Raw genomic sequence first — 24772 nt, 5'->3', positions numbered from 1 at the left:
CGACAATGCGTCGTCTCACACAGCAAAACCAATGGAAGACACCTTGAAATCGCTTGGATGCAACATCTTTCTGCACCCGCCGTATCACCCTGACCTGGCGCCATCTGACTATCACCTCTTCGCATCAATGGGGCATGTGCTCACAGAGCACCACTTCAGCAATTTTGAGGAAGTTGGAAAATGGCTCGACGAATTATTTTCCGCAAAACACAAGCAGATTTTCTGGCACGGTATTCATAACTACCTGAAAGATGGGCAAAGTGTGTAGAAGCTGATGGCCAATATTTTGAAAGAAAAAAAAAAGAATTTCCCTTGAAAATTACATGTTTTCTTTACCACGAAAACCGTCAAAAACTTGAGCATACACCTGGTATACATAGGCAACACGGCTGTGACAACACGCAATGTAAGTTCAGTTTTCCACATAGTCCCCAAGAGATTGTAAACATTTCACAGAACGGTCAACCAACTGTTCGATTCCGGATGCGTAGAAATCATCTCCAGCGCTTTATAACCACCTCGAGACAGCTGCTTTCATCAAATCATCGTTTCGGAAACGTCGTCCACCGAGATCCTTTTTCAGTTTATCGAACACATGATAATGGCATGGCACTAAATCTGGACTCTATGGAGGATGATGTTGCCGTACCTCCCACTTGAATCGCTGCAGCAGTTCGGACGTTTGGCGGGCCATGTGAGGTGTTGTGTTATCCTGCAACAAAATCACACTGGCACTCGATTTTCCTCGCCGCTTTTCTTTCATCACCGGTTCAACGTTTGACAATACGAAGCCAAGTTTATTGTCATGCCTTTTGGCATAAATTCTACGTGCACCACACCTTCCATGGCAAAGAACACTTTCGCCATTACCGTTCCTACTGATGGTTGAACCTTGGCCTTCTTTCGTGGTGATAATGTGGTGTGCACCTATTCCATCAGTGTTCTCTGTGTTTCATCCCCTCTGATGATTCGCCACAGAAACTCATTGCCCTTCACAGAATACTGTTGCAAAAATTCCAGTGAAGATTGGAAACGTTGTCCCTTATGAACATCGGTTAGCAGACGTGGGAACAATCTTTGACAAAGTGTACGAGAACACACTACCATACGAAATGTTCAGCATGCTGGCAATTTTCTGCAGTGTTATGCACCGATTCTCGTTAATGATCCCATCCTCATGGTCAACATTCGCAACGGTACTGGACGTTGTGAGCCTGCCTTCGTGATATTCATCTGTGCTTCCGGCGTAAAATTGCTTACACCATTTTCCAATATCTGGGCGAGATATTGCACGCTCGCCGTATACAGCGATGAATCTCCGTGCAATTGAGGCATTTAGCCTATAGAAATCTGATCGTTGCATGCACTTCCAATTGGAGTGAACATCCAGTTGACGCGCCATGGAGCCTAGCCCGCTCTGCACACACAACACAATGGGACACCACACCAACCTTCCCATCGGACGTGTCACCAGTTACTGTAGCTTTTTCCGCATTGGCCACGGTCACGACACACAGCGTGCTCTCGCGGTGAGCTAGTGTAATCTACTTTTTGATTCGCCCTTGTATTTGTCTTAAACTTTCACCGGATAACTTGTGCAGTAATTACCAAAGCTCAAAATAGTCCCTCCAATATGGTTTCAGTGGGCATGGTCTCCAGCTGCCTTCCAGTCTACAGAAATACTACCTCATTCTTTCCATGAATGACTTTATCATACAGACATTTGGTTGCTGAAGGATGGAAAATAGTCCCTGGAATTTTGAGACATTTTATTTACTCAGTACATCTTATTTCTTTGCTGTTGCTGACAGGGATGGTGTGAAACCAAATGCCGTTCTAGAATTACTTCCTTTGCAGCAAATTTTCCAGGTAGCAATCTCCATTGATTTCAGCCACCAGTCACCAATTGCTCTTGAACACAGATAATTATCTTTGTCAGAAAGACACCTTTGGCCACAAATTTTATCTGAATGTCACCTTAAGGAAAGATCCTTGTAGCATACACGCCTGATGTTAGTGTTGTTGATCCTCTTCAATCTCCTGTTCTGGCTGTGGTTAAGATTTAGGCATGTTTAAATAAATGAGTGTCTGATCCATGTTTCCCATCTGTGCTGAAGAAGCATGAAACAGTTATTAAATTCCATTATTAATCGTTAACACAGTTACAAACTCATCTGCTAAATCTGTTTTTTTCTTCCTATACGTCAAAGCATCTGCTTTCTTTAAATACATTTCCATTGATTTCTTAATGTTGCCATTGTTCTTCATTTCTTATACTTGCACCAATACTTCCTTATCATCTTGAGAATATTACTCTGTATAGCTCTTGAAATTACTTGGACCAAGCTCGAAAGCTGCAGTCGCTTAAGTGCGGCCAGTATCCAGTAATCGGGAGATTGTGGGTTCGAGTCCCACTGTCGGCAGCCCTGAAGATGGTATTCCGTGGCTGTACCATAACCCGATGAGTGCTATGCCTGCCTATATATATTTATTTAATAAATGTGCCACCAACAGAGACACGCTCCAATTATAGGTGGCTTTTACAAATTATTTGAACAAATAACATAGAAATACCAAAAAGAAGAAAATGTGAAAACTCTATGTAAATGAGATGATAATGCTCTGTATGAAATGGATGAAACAATATATCATATACAGAAGCATGTTAATAAATCAAACAAAAAAATTGTAACAAAATCATGTAAATATTATACATATAGACGGGCTAACGTGGCCGGTCCACCACTGCTACGCCCGTCTATAGCCGGTGCGCGAGAATTTTAATTTTGTTGAGTTTCCCGGTTCACTTTCGAGTGCAAATTTGATCCCTGACATATTCTGCCATCTGTTTGGCATTATGCAGAACTAATTGATTAGTGATTATAGCTTCGGGAAGTAACTTACAGAGCTTTTTGTAGACGTCTGTGGAATTCATCTGTGATGTAAACAAACATGGCGGATCAACAGTCTAGTTTCTCTTGCAGCGATGTTATTTCGGATCACAGAATCTTTCAGTTATTAACCACAGCGGAAAGTGATGATGGAGATGATCATTTTAATGAATTGTTAAGCGATTTTTAAAGTGAGAGTGATAGAGGGAATGCCGAAAGTATTGCATGTGAGAGAGAAACAGAGCCTCCTTCTAAATGAAAGAAGAAAAACACGGTGAGTGCAAAACTATTTTATCACTATTTTCGTGGCGAACGGATTACTTTTCTTCACCAGAGTTTCAAGTAATTGTGACAGGCTCTGAGGGCCAAGTAGTGTTTGATGAAAACCTAAAAATCATTGATTTTTTCAGAAACTTTTGTGCCAGTGGAGTTGGTGCAGGTAGTTGAACAAATCGGCATCACCAAAACCAGTAGAAAACATTTAACTATCACCACATTCCAGGTTTGGAAAGTATTTTAAAATATCAACTTATATACTTGTAAGAAGTTACATGCGTTAGTTACGTACAAATTTTAGGAAATAATATAATTTTATGCTCTTTACTTTGTATAAAGATAATTCACGCATGGGCACATAAGTATAAATTGGTTTTCTCTCAAAATAATATTGAACATAAGTGTAGTATTTTCCATTTGCATTAGATTCATAAACAACCAACATTTGTAAACATTTTAAGCTAATCACCCCCTCATAAGTTAAAAATTGAGGCTTCTACAAAAATTTTTACATACAATGAAAAAACTCGGCACTGAGGTACCAAACAGTCAACTGGTAACTCAGCACTTAAAAGGTTAATTAAGGCCACGGCCGATTCCTTCCAATTCCTAGGCCTTTCCTATCCCGTCGTCGCCATAAGACATATCTGTGTCGGTGCAACATAAAGCAAATAGCAAAGAAATTACTTGGCTTTTCTGTAGCTAAATAGTGTTTCTTTTTGACTTCACCAATATCTTACCATATTTGACCTTTTGTCTATACTTTTTTGTTATTAGGGAATACAAGGACACTCAGTTTGAATCACTCACATCCTTCTCCCACAAAGTTTGTTAAGGAATTCGCAGACACCCAAGAGCCATTTAGATAATTTTCCAAGGAAGCCTAGATATTAGGCCCCTTTAAACAACAAGCATCATCATAAAATATATACCGGGCGAGTTGGCCGTGCGCGTAGAGACGCGCGGCTGTGAGCTTGCATCCGGGAGATCGTGGGTTCGAGCCCCACCGTCGGCAGCCCTGAAGATGGTTTTCCGTGGTTTCCCATTTTCACACCAGGCAAATGCTGGGGCTGTACCTTAATTAAGGCCACGGCCGCTTCCTTCCAACTCCTAGGCCTTTCCTATCCCATCGTCGCCATAAGACCTATCTGTGTCGGTGTGACGTAAAGCAATTGGCATAAAATATATATGTTTTTTTTAATTTGCTTTACGTCTTACTGACACAGAGAGGTCTTATGGTGACGATGGGATAGGAGTGGGAAGGAAGCAGCCGTGGCCTTAATTAAGGTACAGCCCCACGGAAAACCGTCTTCAGGGTTGCCAACAGTGGGCTTCGAACTCAGTATCTCCCGTATGCAAGCTCACAGCTGCGCGACTCTAACCGCATGGCCAACTCGCCCGGTTATCAAATATTTGAACAGGGAGAGGGTGTTACATATGGCCTTATTTGCAAGTACATTTCTACACCCATTCCATTTCAGAAAACCTACCTCTTGTTTAAACACATATTCCTGTGCCCTTCTCCCCACGTTAAGAATGGTTGCCCAGTTAAAATAGTGAGCATCACCTATATGCAATACAAAGTATGCAAATACGATTAAATAAGTGCATTTTTAAAATGCTCACCAGATTAATGAGATCCTTGAGCTTGAATGTTACTCAGAATTCATTGATGTCCAGGAAGAATTTGTAGCATAAAATTGACAGTACTACAGATGCAAATCAGTTAATCGTGATCATGCTTTGTTCTTGAGGTATGTCATAAATGAGAAAGTATTTTTGCATATGTAGACTCTCATGAACACGTGAGAAAAAACTCTCTGCAGTATTTGGAACCTTTGGTATACTGTGTCCGTTAAGAGGTGAAGAATTTCTCCTTTAAAAATAAATAAATAAATAAATAAATAAATAAATCTTTAAGGAGGACTAAAGATTATCAATTCAAGTTCCACATGAGCAGTATTGAGTAACCTTGATTGTTCTGGTGATGTCCACGCTGAATCGAAATTGGTTAGATACTATGTTAATTGTTTGTTTCACCAGGCGAGTTGGCCAAGCGGTTACGGACACACAGCTGTGAGCTTGCATCCGGGAGATAGTAGGTTCAAACCACTGATCTCTATACATGGATCGCTGATGGCAGGTCTGCGCTGCAGGAGAAAGTACGCCAAGTTGAGCGCGCGGTTCACCATGTTGGCGTACCCAACCTAGAGCTCTCCTTATGGGGAAGCAATGATAATATAGTCAATTTTAAGTCGCAATTAATGGCGCATTGGAATAATTAAAAATATAGAGACATGTTCACTCAAAGCATAAGGACATTGGGATCACTGACACGTCATTCCGAGGTCAGTAAATCTCCGGGATAGCAATAGACATGAGTGTATAATAACGGCCGACAAATATTAACTTAGGTGCTGAATACATGCAATTAGCGATCGGTAACACAATACGAGTGAAAACCAGTTTCTGGAAACATTGCTGTAAATTGTATACATGTATGCCACGAAATTATGCATTCTTAAAATGATGTACCTATAAACGTAGCTCACTATACAGGCCTAGATTCGACATATCGTAATCGGTGCTTGATAATGAATTTCTGTTTCCTGTTTCCATGAAATAACACGCAGTTTATCAAATTAAAATATCATTGAAGCAAATGTACACATTTATAAAACCGGCAAATATTAAAAACTTGTCAATATATCACATTACCTGCAGCTTAATTTACTATTACAGACCTCTTTAATTAAATTCAGCTAGCAAAGCGATATTGATAGCCATCATCAGAAATATGTAACACCAGTTAAAAGAGTCCCAAATACCACGAATAGTATAATGGGATAGCCCCAAACACCCACAACACTTTCCCTTCTCCCACCACTCCAGTGTCTGAAACCCATAATTATTACTGATGTAAATAAGGTCTAGAATTCCTCCAGACTTCATTTTCTAAGATTGTTATAAGGTCACGTCAATTATTTCATCGAAACCGTCAGTTTAATTATGAGAAATAAAAAGAAAATATAAGTAAATCTTTACTTGCAGTTAATGTTCAGTAAAATTGAAAACAGTTGGCTGTACATCACTTCTAAGGTGTACAGTTTGTCCATTTCTATCAAAACAGTCTTCCTCTAAGTGATCCGAGCAGAGAACAGCTGTTTTAGAAGGCTCCCAATTCTCCCGCCTGATACTCCTAATCCATGATCTTAGAAGTTTGGGTCTCGAGAAAGGAAACCTACAAAAATTAATTGCCATTTTGCTCCCGGAATATGCGAAAAAAAGATACAACAAACCTAAAACTCAAAACACTACCCTAGGAAGATTCTTATGTACAGTATAAAACCTTCCCCGATGATATGATTTCTCCTTCTGCTGATCGGTTTTGTTTGTACATCCATAAGCTGAACACTGCGGTATGTTAATACCCTGTAGAATGTTTCTTCATTCATATTTCAGATAAACACATACATATTTAAATTGAATCTTGTAATCCGGTCCGCCTCTGCGGTGTAGTGGTTAGCGTGATTAGCTGCCACCCCCGGAGGTCCGGGTTCGATTCCCGGCTCTGCCACGAAAATTTGAAAAGTGGTACGAGGGCTGGAACGGGGTCCACTCAGCCTCGGGAGGTCAACTGAGTAGAGGTGGGTTCGATTACCACCTCAGCCATCCTCGAAGTGGTTTTCCGTGGTTTCCCACTTTTCCTCCAGGCGAATGCCGGGATGGTACCTAACTTAAGGCCATGGCCGCTTCCTTCCCTCTTCCTTGTCTATCCCTTCCAATCTCCCCATCCCTCCACAAGGCCCCTGTTCAGCATAGCAGGTGAGGCCGCCTGGGCTAGGTACTGGTCATTCTCCCCAGTTGTATCCCCCGACCAAGAGTCTAAAGCTCCAGGACACTGCCCTTGAGGCGGTAGAGGTGGGATCCCTCGCTGAGTCCGAGGGAAATGCCGAACCTGGAGGGTAAACAGATGATGATGATGATGATGATTATGATGATGATGATGATGATGATGATCTTGTAATCCACAAGTATACTACAAGGCAACGAACCTAAATTCGTAAAGTACACTACTATTTACTTTGCAATAACACAGCACAGAACACTCGTGGAACTACAATCAAGAGGCCTGGCGTCACTGAACTAAGCATAAACAAAGCAAGCGTGCTCCTCGTGGTCTATTGCACCATGCGCTCGCTGCCATCTTCCTACGCCAGTCATCTTCTATTCGGCTTACTGCTACCCAAGCTACCAGCCATCCAGGTATAGAGATCAGTGGTTCAAACCCACTGTCGGCAGCCCTGAAGATGGTTTTCTATGGTTTCCCATGTTCATACCGGGCAAATGCTGGGGCTGTAACTTAATTAAGGCCGTGGCCGTTTCCTTCCCATTCCTAGGCCTTTTCTAATCCATCGTCGCCATAAGACCTATCTGTGTCAGTGCAGCGTAAAGCAAAAAAAAAAATATGTTTGTTTCCTTATGAAGTACAAAAACACCTAGATAACAAATTCGTTCATAAGTTCTTGAATTGCTTGTTAGACAATTTTAGGCAATCAGAAATTTAATGTTATTGGCTTTACGTCCCAGTAACTACTTTTATGGTTTTTGGATATGCCGAGGTGCCGGAAATCAGTCCCAGAGGAGTAGTTTTAAGTGCCAGTAAATCTACCGGCATGAGGTTGACATGTTTGAGTACCTTCAAATACGACCGGACTGAGGCAGGATTAAACCTGCCAAGTTGGAGTCAGAAGACCAGTGCTTTAACCGTCTGAGTCCCTCAGCCTGGCATTTAGTGCTGTCACATTAGTTTCAATTGGGAGGGGGGATGTGTGTATGTGACAGGGCGAAAATTCTGTGAAATGTGTGCTTTGTTTTCAGATGCTGTAGAAAGGCAAAAAAAAAAAAAAGCAAAAAGTAACAAATTTCCTTATTACTGTGGATAATACAATTCTTCTTAAATTCTGATCATTTTACAGACAAAACTCTTATTTTATTTATGTAGTATAAATTACTCACCTGTCTCAGTTTAAATGCTAATCAGTCCTATAAATAAAAATAAATACAGTCCACACAATATCTATAAATAATCCTTCAAAACTCAAAGTAATAATTGAATATTTACTAAGATGCTTATGTGACTTCTTCTTTTCCTTCAGTGTTTGTCCCCCTGGTGATGGGGTCCACTATATAGATTTGTTCTCTCATTTAATTATGTCCTGGGCCATGTCAGGGTGGAGATAGATACTCCTCAGATTTTTGTGAAGAGTTTGGAGTGTACTGTAAATATGTAAATTTAAAATTGTCTACATAAGTTTATATGTAAATATTCAGTAGAGTTTATGTACACATGTGGAGATGGAGGCACTTCTGTTTATGTATAATTTAAGGAAAATAAATAATAATAATAATAATAATAATAATAATAATAAATTACAAAATAAAACCAGGAACACACTCGGTCGTCTATCACAGCATGGAGCCCATCACTGTTTGGGTCATCCCTTTGATCTCCTCTGATGACTTCCAAATGTATAACCCATCTTCATGATAGTATCGGCCTATATCCTTAGTACATGTCCAGATCATCATAAATGGCTCTCAGGCATTTTATCTTGAATCGGTGCAACACCAAATCGTTTCCTGATGGATTAATTGGATATGCAATCCAATTAAGTGGTGGCAGCTATCCAACTCAGCATCTTTGTCTCCACGATGCCTAGTGACTTCTGCTGCATTATTAATAAAGAGCATGTGCTTCCTAATTTTCTAATATTTTATTATTAATTTCCATGTGATTTTATTAATATGTTTCTTGCCTTAAGTTAGAAATAATCTCAGGAAGATGTTTCAGTATCTTTTGCTGGTTATTTCCAAATTGTGGAAAGAATCCAAGTATATAGACAGAGATCTTTTATGACACTTTCCACAAATCTGTAATATTCTTATTTTAAAAAACTTTTTTTTTACAATTTGGTTTACATCGCACCGCCACAGATAGGTCCTTTGGTGACGACAGGAAAGGCCTTGTAGCAGGAAGGAAACAGGCGTGGGCTTATTATATATACTTAATATTATTATATTATATTATATTATATTATATTATATTATATTATATTATATTATATTATATTATATTATATTATATTATATTATATTATATTATATTATATTATATTATATTATATTATATTATATTATATTATATTATATTATATTATATTATATTATATTATATTATATTATATTACTATAAAATCCTCTCCAAAGCCTTACTCACTAGAGCCATAGGACAACTTGACTCACAAATAGGTGAATACCAAGCTGGCTTCTGGAAATCCAGATCCTGCGCAGAACAGATCCAGAATTGAAAAATAACTATTGCCTACCTGAAACTCAGAGCCAGACCGTTTGTCATCATCACTTTTGTAGATTTCCAGAAAGCATATAACTCGATTGACCACACAACACTTTTACAAGTTCTCCAAGAATTTGGCCTGAATGACAAGACCTGACAGATCATTCAAAATACACTCGCTGCTAGTTGCTTTACGTCGCACGGACACAGAAATACACTCACTGGTACGTCTTCCTAAGTGAAATTCAGATCTGAGATTTCTGAAGCCTTTCAAATCCAAACAGGAGTTTGGCAGGGAGATGGACTATAACCACTACTTTTTAACAGTACTCTCGAACGGATCATCCAGGAATGGAGAAGTTCTCCAATCGAAAGGAATTTCTAATGGAATTCACAGAGGCCAGACTCTTAATGGAATCAATATTGACTGTCTTGGCTGGCCGCGTGGTGTAGGGGTAGCTTGCCTGCCTCTTACCCGGAGGCCCCGGGTTTGATTCCCAGCCAGGTCAGGGATTTTTACCTGGATCTGAGGGCTGGTTCGAGGTCCACTCAGCCTATGTAATTAGAATTGAGGAGCTATCCGACGGTGAGGTAGCGGCCCTAGTCTAGAAAGCCAAGAATAATGGCCGAGAGGATTCGTCGTGCTGACCACACAACACCTCGTAATCTGCAGGCCTTCGGGCTGAGCAGCGGTCGCTTGGTAGGCCAAGGCCCTTGAAGGGCTGTAGTACCATGGGGTTTGGTTTGGTTTGATTGACTGCTTTGCTTTTGCAGGTGACCTCGCTCTTCTTACTTTCTCTCCTGAACTAGCTACTCAACAAATCAATGACCTGCATGAATGCATAGCTAAGATCGGTCTCAAAATCTCCTGTACCAAAACCCATTTCATTTCTAACATCGTACATGCTCCACCACATCTTCTGACACGGGGTGAGTTGGCCGTGTGGTTAGAGTCGCGCAGCTGTGCGCTTGCATCTGGGAGATAGTGGGTTCGAACTCCACTGTCGGCAGCCCTGAAGATGGTTTTCCATGGTTTGCCATTTTCACACCAGGCAAATGCCAGGGCTGTACCTCAATTAAGGCCACGGCCGCTTTCTTCCTACTCCTAGGCCTTTCCTATCCCATCGTCGCCATGAAAGCTATCTGTGTTGGTGCGACATAAAACAGATTCTAATAAAAGAAAAGAACATCTTCTGACTACCTACAGTAGAATCTTGAAAGTGGAAGGATTCAAGTACCTTGGTGAGTGGGTTGAATCCAAAAATTCTGAGAAGTTTGCCGCTGTCTTAACATGTGTCAACAAGTTTGAAACAAACTTCCGACTCACTTGAAACATATAGAACAACAAGTCCATGTCTCGAAATGCAAAAATTCTACATTATCAAATTGTAATTAGACTTGAAGCATTATGTGCAGCAGAATGTTTAACACTTCAAACGCATACCCTGATTGAAAAACTGGCAATTAAGGAGAGGAGGATTATCCAAAAAATTCTTGGTTCCAGTCTAAAAGATGGTGTTTACAGACTTCGGAGCAACTTAGAAGTATACACCCATTCTGTAAAGATATCAACCGTAATCCAGAAAAGAAGGGTAACATTTTATGCTCACCTCTTCAGATTGCCAGCTGAAAGAATCTGTTAACATTATTTTGTTGTTTTACTTCAGAGTCTCAAAACGATTCCTCCTTGGTTGGTCGAGATTGATGAAGGTCTGTTAAAGTATGGAATCTCAGAAACAGACATTCAACTCCGAGCACCACTCAAACACAGACTTAGATTCACCAAGAAGTAGTTCCAACTGGACTGAAGCATGTCAATTCTGATGCATGGAAGAAAGCACGCTCCGAAAGAATGAAAACATGGTGGGCCCGCAAGAAGACAAACAGTTGAGATCTCACGGTCCTTAGTGGTCCAAACGATGAATAATAATAGTAATAATAATAATGGAATGTTATCATGGAACATGGAATCAACTAGCGGTTGGTTGTATGACTAATTTTTAGAATTCTAATATTTTGGTGAAGTGTTCCTGTATGTAAATGGATAACAAAAATAGTTTGTATTTATTCTTTTCTTACATTCCCTTTCATATGGCACCCATGTTTCTAACAGGATGGAAACATTTTCAAAATGTTGACATCTACTAATAGCTTAATATGTCAGGATGAATAAGAGCTAGAAACTTCAAACAAAAATCAATATGCAATATAAACATGCAGTTTCATTATACTTCAGTCAGCTACTCTCTTGTCTTTGTCATGGTAGCTGAGTATTTACCTAAACTTGTTCAGAATCCTTCATTTGAACCAAATTTACTATGAGAAGGTCTCTAATTTACACTTGAAATTTTTATTACATCTCTTTCCTTACTGTATGTAAATAAAAGATCATTCCCTAAAGATAAACCCTTTTGTTTTTGCTGTATGAAAAAATCGAAGTTCTAGACTTTACTGATTTTATAGTTACAGGATTTCAAACTGGAGTAAAAATATATCAGATGTACTGCTGTCAATAAAAAGAACCATTGTGCAATAGCCCTGAAGGACCATGGCCTACCAAGCGACCACTGCTTAGCCTAAAGGCCTGCAGATTACAAGGTGTCACATGGTCAGTTTGACGAATCCTCTTAGCTGTTATTCTTGGTTTTCTAGACTGGGGCCGCTATCTTGCCATCATTTGTAATCACTAAGGCTGAGATGACCTCGAACCAGCCCTCAGATCCAGGTAGAAATCCCTGACCTGCCCAGAAATCGAACCCGGGGTCTCTGGGTAAGAGGCGGGCACGTTACCAGCATTCCTTTTAATAGGAATGCAAATAACAATGAATAGTGACGTATACTAATATAAAGAGAGACTATGAGTTTGTTTGTATGTAACAGGTAATCTCAGAACCTACCAGACCGATTCTGAAATTTGTTTCACTACATGAAAAATAATATCATTCTGAAAGACATAGGCTATATATCATCCCAGAATATGGAAGAGTTCCCGCGAGAACCATGATTGAAGGGGAAAATACGGCAGCAATAATAAATCTGAAAGTTTATGTTCACCTATCTGTGTTCTTTTTCACGTAAAACTACTTGACTGATGGAGTTCAATTTTGCCAAGCTTATTGCTGATACCTTAGGTTAACACATAGGCTACTTACTATCACTCTTATCTTTTAAGTGGGCTATATAGCCAAAGAAAATGTGAAGCAACTCAGATGAAAATGTACATGTGGGACCCTTAAAAGTGAATAGCCGGGCTGAGAGGCTCAGACAGTTGAGGTGCTGGCCTTCTGACCCCATCTTGGCAGTTTCGATCCTGGCTCAGTCCGGTGGTATTTGAAGGTGCTCAAATACATCAGCCCCGTGTCAGTAGATTTACTAGCATGTAAAAGAACTGCAGGATTAAATTCCAGCACATACGAATAGTAACACAGTAAGGTTTCCACCTATTCAGTACTAATATGTATTTACAATGTTATAAATTACATGGAACTAGTTTCGACCCGCCTAGGGGTCATCATCAGCCATATTAAAGCATACATAAGTATTTTGTCGAATCCTAAAAACATGTTATTTTTAACTGTAATAATCGTATGGATTTTATAATTTATAAAGTGAAGTTTGGTAATGAGATGAGAAATGTTAGTATGGTACAGGTGAGTAGTAAATAATAATATACAAACAAGTTTGGAACAAAGTACTAGTGGGGTGCTTAGAGTTGTAAAATATAACCTCGTGGATGTCAGTAGTCCTTGTACTAAAGAAACAATGTAAAATAACACATATAAAATATACAAGTATGTACAAAGTCTGGAGAGTAAAGAGTGATACTCTTTTAATGTCGAGTTGGCTTGACACTGATCACTTAAGCGGAGAAATTAGGTATTTGGTGTATTAAAGCTGTGTTGGTCAGTTGCGTTGTTGATTGTTGGACGTGAAGTTGTTTTTGAATTTCTGGTTGAGAAGAAGGTGGAAACTGCGCGTGGATATATTGATTCTCAGTTCTTAGCGGAAACCAAATTGGACCTCGCGCTGCGGTGTGTGTAGTATAGCTGATAGTTAAGTGGGACGCAAAGTCAATAACATTACTATTATTAAAAGTGAATAAGCTGACTGAATGGTTAGTCCTATTAAGCACTGGAGCAGAGCAGGTGTACTTAAATTTGATTTGCCAGAAAGAAGTTCATATGAATTTTTGCCGCAACTCCAATAATTTCTAAGAAAAGAATGCTTTTCTTTGTATTGGCGTATACTTTTGAGGGTTTGAGTGTGATGTCCTCACTTTGAACGAATAACAGAAGCCACAAAATGGCGGAAGCTTCCCCATTTAATCCAAGAACTGTTAGACACATTTGTGTGTGATTCACAGCACCTACTCATGCTCTCGCTTTTTCTTTACTTCCTGCACTAACCCAGTACAAACCATATACAACTGACTCCTCTTCAATTTGAGGACCTACATTAGGTGCCATGTGCTAGTCCGTCATATTTTAAATGCCTTTGATTGGCAAGGAATATGAATAGATTAAACGATGAGCAGAACGTTTCATTAACAAACACATCCCCTTAACCACAGCCAGGTCATTGCCACCAGTGAACTCGTTATGTACACAAATAGACGTAGCCTTCCTTAGGAAATCCCTGACAGACAACACACACCTCTCCCCTTTCCACCGCCTGTAGCTCAATTACCGATCTGTTAAAAGAGACCAAGGAGTTACTCTTGTCCCTCCCTTCATTAGAACAACCTCATATTTAAATGGGTTTTACACAAGGGCTGCTCGTACCTGGAACCTTCTACCATCTGAGGTAAAGCTGCTTCCTCTTCGTCACTTCCTCTGCGAAGTAAAGAAAATGTATATGTAAATAGAAACCCAGATGTGATGTATATAACTTGTATAAAGTAGAATTGCAAGAAGGATGGGTGCAAGTACAGGTGTATGTGGGCGAATGTGTATGCGTGCGCGTGTGGGAGTGGTTGTGAATGAGTCTGTATACCGGGGTATGAGTGAGAGTATAAATGGCTGGGTCTTTTTACTCTTAATATTTTCAGGATAAATCAAGATAATTATTATTCTAAGGGTACAGTGTTTGGAGTGTACTGTAAATATGTAAATTTAAAATTGTCTACATAAGTTTATATGTAAATATTCAGTAGAGTTTATGTACACATGTGGAGATGGGGGCACTTCCGTTTATGTACAATTTAAGGAAAATATATAATAATAATAATAATAATAAATTACAAAATAAAACCAGGAACACACTTGGTCATCTATCACGGCATGGAGGTTTGCTGCAAGATATTGCACTAATATAACAGAGATCACTTTACTTCTCGCTCAGTCACAGCCTTCCTGATTGTTAATATTCTCGAAGTTGTGATGAAAAATTTGAGCAATATATCTTGGAAACATTCTGTTCTTTAGGGAACCATTTTACACTATGTCTATACACAGGCCAATTATCCCGTATATATTCCATTAATAAAACATTAATATTAATCGTTAATAATTTTCCTTTGAATGTGTACTTATGCAATTACGTATTAGAAAAATGCTTTATTGCATTTTCTGTCAAATATGAAATCCTTTAAGGAGTTCCAAAAACAACACAGGCAGACTTTCTGACAGTACAAAAAAGGAGATGGAGAGTGAGTATCTGCCATTATGTTGAAACCTGCCTAGTTTGATTGTGACTGATAGTAGGTAAGGGGGCCTCCCACTCTAATGAAAATTCCCCAACTCGATTGTGAGTGGCAGTACTCAAGGGGTCCTGCCATTACAATGAAAACTCCCTAACCCAGTCTTCACATAAGGAACAACATATGGCAATCTCCCCATCATTTTTCTGGGGTCACGTAAAGAGCTATGCATTTAATAAAATCTTACATTTCTGTATACAATGTAGAATTCCATAGCAAAGCACAGGTACATCAGCTAGTTTAATAATATAAGAAAATTGTTATAAAATAATATGTGTTTACATGCTCAAAGCACACATCTTTAAATTAGTGTTAAGTGTGGGTTAAGTTTATTTTGAATGTTATTTTAAACTTCATAGAATCACATTCATTTCTTTAATTGAGACACATATCTCCCTATTAGATCGATTGTAGAATGTTACCCTCTTAATCTCAAGATCACAGTTTCACATCTGGCATAGGTAATGGAAATTTTGTAGGACAGAAAGAACTTCTTTCAGCATTTTATATCATACAGTGTTGGCATGTAATAGATCTGGTACCATATTTGGTGTTTATCTGACAATTATTATTTAAAACTCAGCCACTGATGGTGGGATTTGAACCCACGATTTCCTAAATGCAAGTTCACAGCTACATGACCCTAACCACATCTTCAACTCGCTCATATGAAGTAATTTTTTAATGTGTTAATAAATCTTCTGATGTAGGTCTGTAGGAACTCTTAAATGCTGACTAATTTTGCCATGATTTGATCCTGTAACCTTGGTAATAGAAGGGAAACTTCTAAATTAATCATTTCATTCAGTTGGCCATAGTATGAGGGTTATGATAGTTTTAAAAGAAGATGTATCCATCCCTCCCTAAATTTATCCATAAGTTTTTCTACTTATTTATAATCAGAACAATATATGAACATTTTTTTAAACCCTCATGGCGGTATTTATTATCAGAACAATACATGAACATTTTTTTTAACCCTCATGGCGGTACAGCCCTGATGGACTCGTCTGAAAGGCCTGTAGATTATGAGCTGCTGCATGGTCAGTGTGGTGAATCCTCTTGGCAGTTATTCTTGTTTTCCTAGACTGGTGTCACCATCTCACTATCAGATAGCTCCTCAAGTAATCATGTAGGCTGAGTGAACCTCAAATCAACCCTCAGGTCCAGGTAAATATCCCTGACCTGGCCGGGAATCAAATTTTGGGCCTCATATGAGTAGCAGGCACGCTACTCGTAGACTGCAGGGCCGTCATCTGAACTGCACATAGGCCTACTATTTAATTGGTGAGTTTTGAAACAGATAAGTCAAAATTCAGTAATTTTGTTTTCTTTTTCTTTTTTCATTTTGGCCAACTGGACTACGTTAATTCGATTTCAGCTGTTTTGGGCTTTGATCCTCACCCAGTACTCCTTCATTTTCTTCACTCCAATCTTCTCTCTTCTGTCCACAGTGCTTGGGTCTGGGATATGACATTTTCCTGGAAAATCTTGGTGGTCATTTTGTTTTATTGATGTTTCTAATATTTCTTTCCATGACCCATTGTTTGGTATTGAAAGTCACCTCCTAATTGTGATTTCCAGCTGTGTGGTGGCAGGCAATAAATCATGAAATCAAATAAGTTGTGACATTTCATTTCAATACTCATTCATATTTCGTTGGTGAGTGAGTCTATTTCCATGCAATTTTGATCATGAGGGAAGTCCAATGAAAGGTGCAAATTAAGTAGCTTCCTTCCTTTTGGATTATATAAAAAGTGATTTATCTCAAAAAGTGACACAGTTACATCTGTTCTCAATGGTTGTGTTGGAGAAAATTTTAAAAAAGTACCGTAGTCATTCGTCTGTGTATTGGCCTAGTTCAGGGAGTTATTATATCTAATATAACCCTTAGATTTCCAGAAAACGGACATTCATTCCTCCTCTATAACAGGGACTTTAGGATTATTAAACAGAAGATAAAAGAAATTTGATCAGATCTACACACCCTTCCAGCACTTAACAATAATAGCAAACATCAACAACAACAAAAAAGTTTCAATAAAATTTATTAAAGGGCATCAAATTTTGAATACTGAAGGCTGGTGGCTAAAATATTTCTGGAAAATATTCTGTTCTATAGGTCTAAGTACAAGCCTCATAATGAAAGATTGACATTCACACCCCTAGTTTAAAGAAATTCAGTTACAGTGTTACTGGTGAACGTATTGCTTTTCCCTCCATTGAAGGGTTTGTTGAACACACATTTCATATAAGAAAGAGAGATGAAGTCATTCCAGGAATAATGAGTGATACTTCACCAGCAATTTTTTTTTATACAATTTGTTTCATGTCGCGTCGACACAGATAGGTCTTATGGCGACAATGGGATAGGAAAGGCCTAGGAGTGGGAAGGAAGTGGCCGTAGCCTTAATTAAGGTACAGCCCTAGCATTTGCCTGGTGTGAAAATGGGAAACCACGGAAAACCATCTTTAGGGCTGCTGACAGTGGGGCTCGAACTCACTATCTCCAGGATGCAAGTTCACAGCTGTGCGCCCATAACCACATGGTCAACTCGCCCAGAACCAGCATATTTTGGAAAAGCACAAATTACAAAACGAAATTGGGCAATGTAAAGAAAATAATTCGAAACGTATCAATTCCAGCTCAGGACTTCTATCACAGCATACTATCTTCACATATAACAGATGCATCTGATTAAGGACTGGAGCAGCAAATAGAAAACTTCATGTACAAATGTTTATAAAATAAAACAACAATGATGCATTTATTAACTCTGTTCAACAATTTGTTTCTATTATTAAGTTAAATTAAGTTAAAGCAATTTTGAATGTATACATTCCAAAATATTGTCCTTGTCATTCTGTTGAGTGTTGAAACAGAATGTCAGTTTTTTAAAGTGAAAATTTTATACATCATGTACAAAAGAAACTTTCATGTGCATAGGATTGAATTGGATACTAAATAAATATGTATAAGAAAATTAAAATTATTTTCATTTTTCATAATTATGTTTTTTTCTCTCCTGTAAAATCGCTAAAGCTGATGTATTTGGTTTCAAAAGTAATTGATTCCATTCTGTATGGTCTCAATGGTGAGACCATTATATTGTATGTATATCAGACTATTTTTTGCCAACTACCTCTGATTTGTTAACAGAAGTTGTCAGTTTTTTTATAAATCTTCAGACTTGTTTACTGTTTTATTTTTTGCAACTCTTATAACTATGTACTAACACTTGTAATAATATGTAGATTGTTTTTGTTCTGATGGTCATTGTTTTCACAATATTCACATGAAAATGTTTTGTTGCAGTGTTTGACATGGTATTGACATACTGAGTAAATTTAATGTAACAAAAATCACTCACACTCTCTCTCTCACTCTGAATAAGTCTAATGTGGCTGCACACACAGCTTCTACAGCATAGAGCACACTGAAACCTTAGAGTGTAATGATTAGTCATAATCTTAATTGTGCATTTCCAGTCATTGTAGATATTGTATTCATGTTATATGAGTTGTGATAATCTCATGTTTGCTTCTTGAAATAAAAATCACCTCAAAATTTCACCATCATCATAGTGATGATTTCCATTTAATGCTTGTTTCTAACACCCACTTTGATTGTAATTATTATTTTAGGGGAAAAGCCTCATCCATGTGAAGTTTGTGGCAAACCATTCCGTGTTCGGTCTGATATGAAGCGTCATCTGAACACACACAATCGTGACAGGCATCGCAGCACTGGTACAGCCAACAGTGGAGTGGTAATAAATGACAGTGGCAGCAGCAGTCTTCTTCATGATCCTCCAAAACTGGAGGAGACGGATCCAGATCAGCTTGACGCTCATGGGTTACCTCCAAGCCATACCATCAGTGTGGAACATCAGGCCATCGCAGATTTGAGTTCTGTAGCGGAGATTACTATCCAGCAAGACAGTGGGGCTGCTGAGACTATCCTGCCAGATGAGCAGCAGCCCATCAATCTGAACCGACAAGGGCACACTGCTACTCAGGCTGTCTCTGAGGAAGTGCTGCACTATACGAGGGATCCACTCGAAACAGTAAGAGATGGCACCAGTACTCTCTATGTGTGGCCCATTTATATGACGTAGTTTGCCTGCTCATTTATTTTAAGAATATTTTGAATAGATATATTTATTCAGAACTGTACATTTTAAAACAATGCAGAATTAGCATTGGGTGCAATATTCATTCTTCCCTATCTCTTCTGATTCCGATAGGACCCATGTGGGCAGGATTTCATTTCTTGCTGCATATATTTTTTTTTTTCCTGGAACGACATTGTGTTCTTACATTCTTGATCCCACCGACATTTTCAATCATCAGCATTTTATCTCATCTTCATCTCACCATATGGTGCTGGGATCAGTATAGGACACAGTTCCATAGACAATCAAATCACTTATTCTTTACTCCATGAAGGGAGTTAGTCAGTTGGTGGAATCTGTGATGTATAATATTTTAAGTGAATGGTGAGTGTTCGATGAGTAATTGACTTAATATTTAATGTACAAAACTTCCTTTTTATTTACCTTTAAACCAGCAACCACCAACTGAACATTAAAGATCTTTAGACATTAAGTTAAAGACATTTAATCTTATATAAGAACTAGCATTAATGATTATGTTGTGCCATGACAGCACATTTAAGGCATCAGTAAGATGACTCAAAATATTGTATGTCATCAATTTTGAAATAAATAAACTTATTTTGTAACACAAGTCCCTGGTCCCAGTAGTTGTCAAAGAACTTCCTGTCTTCCTCAGTTGTGTGAGTTGTCTGGTTCATAAAGTGAGTAGTGTTATTGGTCCAAATTCAAATACTCACCTTTAAAAAAGTGGAATAAAGACTGGAACACAGATGAATTGATATGTATATATTTCAACATATTACAAGCATGATATTAAGTTTGGTCGTAAAAACCTGGTTTAACCAACTTCTGCTGTAGAATGAATTTTACTTGATAACATCAAGGGGCTGTGGGAAAAGTATTCTATGGCACTAAATAAAGTAACTCATAGATTCCTTTTGTCATCATCATCAGTCCATGTTAAGTGAAAGTGTTTAAAAGTTTAAATCATGTACACTATTACTTATTTTGCAAGCACTTCTAATCTGGCTTTTGTGCAGCATACACATCATAAATTCAAAGTCCTGATTCCCATCATATTAAATCTGTATAAAAATACCTCGCTTATCACATAACAAATTTTTGCTATTACCGCTTAATACAATCACATTTTTCCTACCCCTGAAAATGTTATTTTTCATCCCTTGTGAAAAGAACATGATTTCCAACTCAAAAGAGGCCTTTTCACAGGAGGCAGGTTGGGAAAAGTTGTGCAATAACGGGTCAAGATCTTGAATTCCTGAACTTCACAGAGTAAGTTGCATCTTCGGGGAGTGAGCTGTTAGCCTCAGGGATGTTAAATTTTTGCTTGCCAGGTAGCATGAAGATTGCTGAATAACCCAGTGAGCCTGTTTGTGCTTGTATTTTACATTCCATTCAGAAGTTAGAAATTTATTCTGTGTTGAGGGGTAGCGAATATTTGTCGCATGATAGATTACCTACAGATTAGGAACATAACTACGTGAATTTGACTAACGAGGTGCATATTTGTCTTGTTATAGCCTGGTTATGGATATGGAAAAAGTCATGAAATTGCTTATTAATTAAGACAAAATTAAAATCCTTCAGGAAGTGTATTTGTTTCTGCATCTTTAAGCACGTAGAGGAAACACAAATGTTGAAACCCACCCCCTTCTGTCAATGTGTCACCTCACCCCTCCTTAACAACTGTTCAACTCATGAAATCAACCATCAGTATCACAAGTGTCACATAATAGGACACATACATCACCTTTCAAGAAGAAACAGCAGGGAAGTGGGTAGCATATCTATATATCCGTGAGTCACCTCACCTTTACTTACACAATATTTATACCCCCTTTTCTCTTATTCTAGACTCTATAGACTGGAACAGACGGTGAATTCCATCGCATTCCTTACGAATAACATAAATTGTCATCTGAGAGGAGTTTCCCGTCAACATTTCAACTTAACTTTAAAGGAACGTATCAAAATTATAGATAATTCCTGGATTGTAAATCACCATTATATTTTAACTAAGCATTAACTAATTTCCTCCTAAAGAGATGTGACAGATCTCTATGCAAACTACATAATATTGTGTCCACTGGATATTTCAATAACTGGTGGATTTCATTTGACATTAGATAATAATAGAAATGTTGTAATGAGGTTTCGTTATAATGTGAATTTTGGAATAGGGACTTTGAGCAGTGCAAGCTAATTATCAAGATACTTTCACATACCAAGCCAGGGTACATGCTCAAGTTGATAATAGGCCTTCAGCATATTTACACTGTTGGTGCTGTAGTATTTCTTCATTTAGCTAACAATAAAAGAGATTCACTTCTTTGAATATATAATCTCAATCTGCCCATGCCATCTAGATTGACATCATCACAAACTAGTTTCTTTTAGGTTTAACATGAAGGATGAAATGTCACAGAAACTGTAAGCAATTAAAATCAAGAAAAATACAGTAAAACTTGTCTACAGCAGAAACTCAAGGGACCAGAATTTTTTTCCACTGTATACAGGATTCCGGTTTATACAGGTGGTTAAAAAATAGCATAAAAATCATTCCATTAGATAATCCAGCAGTATATTTATATGATTTTGTGCATAGTAGATACAGTAATGACTTTAATTACACACTTATATACACTAGTTCATCAGCTCTAACACAAATCTCTTCTTGCTTAGAACCTCCTCACAGTGCACAGCAGTACAGTACATACACTTACTTAATACACATCGCATGTTTTATAGAAATAGCACCAATAGTAATGCTGTACAGTACTGTCATTTACTTCTTCCAGTAATCCAGAATTGTACGCAGGACATAACTATCCCTGGTAATGCGGTTCTCGATTAAAATATGGGCACGACAATTAATGTCGAATAATTCTGCATCTTTTTTCATTAGTGAAATAGACTTAATGTTCTTTATGGCTGATAGGGCATGTCAGAAGGACTTCCCGTTACATAAAGCATCTTCTTTATTACTTTTGTTCTAGTCTTCATCGCCATCAATTTCTGTTTCCTTAGGTGATGGGTCACGAACTCTTTGTTGTTTTCTAACACCCCCTCTGTCTCAACTTCTAGATCAATGGCTATGTAATCTTCAGCATTGACATTACCATAATTACACTGTTTGAGAGTTTGTTGTAGCAATCAGTACCTCAGCCATCTTGGATCCATTTGAAATACACATGTACTGAAAAGGGGTAGGAAGGAAATTTACATATTTTTTTATGTTATAGTAGCAAAATTCCCTTCCGTTTCTGTGTCAGACAGGTTCCACTAAATACGAGTAAACTTACATGGATATTAAACCATAATTCATGAGACTGGGAAAATTTTCTGATATGGACAGTTTTCTGGTTCATAAAGGTTTCGTTAAAGGCACGTTTTACTGTATATAGAGATTGGCAGACAACTGAGACAATGTTAAAACTGGCTCAGAAAACAGCTTTAGAAACTTATCATGGAAATTAATCTAGATGAGCTACAACATGCTGCTTAAATTGACAAGTTGCAAAAGTGATGTTTACTGTTGCTTAAACAATGATTATGTTTTCAAGCATCAGAACTATAGTGACTGTGTTAACCAGCATGGCAAAGCAACACAAATTGATATTTTGTTTGTGAATCACTCACAAATTATTGCTGGGTCTTCAAAACATTTCTGTCTGAAGATATGGACGGAATGTGAAACTGATAAGATTGAGGGGAAACATAATTACATCAAAATTCGTGTTACCAATATTTTATATGTTGTATACATGAATAAAAAATGGAACAAAATTGAAAATAGTTCCTTTTGCTGCTTTCCCCTTAACTTGTCCAGTTTGTCTTGACTTTCTACCTAATGCAGCATATACTGATAGTTTGGAAGCAGAATAGAGTTTAGAAATTGATGTGTGTCCAAGTTAGTGCTCACAAGAAATATATAATAAAGTTAGTTCAAGAAAAGACTTTTTCTGTAAAACTGCTCTTCAGGTGTCTTACTTTTTTTTTTTTTTTTAATGCTATTGGTTACATCTCTATTATTATTTCTACTTTTCTTAACCTAAGTTTCAACGTTGATATCCTGCTTATGATAATGTTTTTCATTTTTCCCTATGGTAGTTAAATTCTGAAATTATGCTGTAATTTTAATCAGCAATCAGCATTTCAGCCTCAGGTATGGATGATATTTGTTGTCTATTCATTGCCTTTTTTTTTTTTTTTTTTTTTTCTTTTTACATTCCACCGACACATATAGGTCTTATGGCGACGATGGGATAGGAGTAGGAAGGAAGTGGCCATGGCCTTAGTTAAGGTACACCCCTAACATTTGCCCGGTGTGAAAATGCAAAACCACGGAAAACCTCATTCAGGGCTGCCGACAGTGGGGTTTGAACCCACTATCTTCTGAATGCATGCTCACAGCTGCACCTCCCTAACCATACAGCCAACTCGGTCGGTCTACTCATAGTCATTCACTATATATCATTTGAACATTCTCTGTTACCCCTGTAAAGATATGTATCAGTATTGCTAATCTTCATTTACCACAGAAGCTCTTGAATAAATCTGTGATTGCCACAGGGCCTCTAGCATTGCTATACTTCTTTACTTCTGGCTTCGTACCTTTATTGTTGCCATCTGACCTCTCTGATCCAGTTTTATTCTTTCAAGTGTGATGATATTAGGTTTGCACAGGTTTTTTTGTTTGTTTGTTTTTTTCTCAGTGATGTCACTGTTGTTATTAGCTTCATAAAAATCCTCAGAATTTATTTATTACAGAAAAATGTGTGACTGTACATACATCTGATAAAATGTTCTTTCAAGTAATTCCCTTGGGCATTGACACACTCCTACCAATATGTGTAAACTGTTTGGAGTCATTTTTAGATTGGATTACACTACTCCTGTCATCTTTGATGTCCACTTGCAATCTGTTGATACTTATCTCAATGCTAAATTTTCTTCTTTGCTACACTCACCAGCAAAAAGAGCAAAACACTATATTTCAGACAAAATTTAATGTTAGTCCATTTGAAACCTTGTATAAATGAAATGTTATGACATTACAACAATATTATTATTTTTATTTATTTATTTTCCGCAAATTGTATATACAATTCTGGGATGGTGAATGGAGGAAGAGCACACAAATGTGCCTCCATCCCCATTTAAAATTACAGTATTAAAAAATTACAATTATAGTCTACAGAATGTGCTTATATACAGTTACCTTATTTACATAGATGTATTATTTACATAAGATTCACAAGACCTGTTCAACATTCAAGTAATTCTACACACAAACACACTCTCTCTCATCCCCACAATATACTTCAGCTAGACTGCCTCATTCATACCCACATGCGGTCTCACTCACTCAGGATCAAATACACTTTCATCCATCCTCCCACACATACTG

At 37.9% G+C, this 24772-nt stretch overlaps 1 protein-coding gene across 1 annotated transcript in view; it reads left to right on the top strand.

Moving 5' to 3' along the window:
* The window catches only part of LOC136866064 (zinc finger protein 135), an 80015-nt gene extending 60674 nt beyond the window's left edge, over positions 1-19341 (top strand). Inside the window, exon 4 of the mRNA XM_067142704.2 lies at positions 18869-19341. Within this exon, the coding sequence (XP_066998805.1) occupies positions 18869-19341 (473 nt within the window). The remainder of the gene's footprint in view (positions 1-18868) is intronic.
* The last annotated feature ends 5431 nt before the right edge of the window (positions 19342-24772 follow it).

The sequence above is a fragment of the Anabrus simplex genome, chromosome 3, assembly GCF_040414725.1.
Source record: "Anabrus simplex isolate iqAnaSimp1 chromosome 3, ASM4041472v1, whole genome shotgun sequence".
Lineage (NCBI taxonomy): Eukaryota > Metazoa > Arthropoda > Insecta > Orthoptera > Tettigoniidae > Anabrus > Anabrus simplex.
Note: the sequence above shows the minus strand (reverse complement) of the source record. Positions and strands in the feature narration are given on the sequence as shown.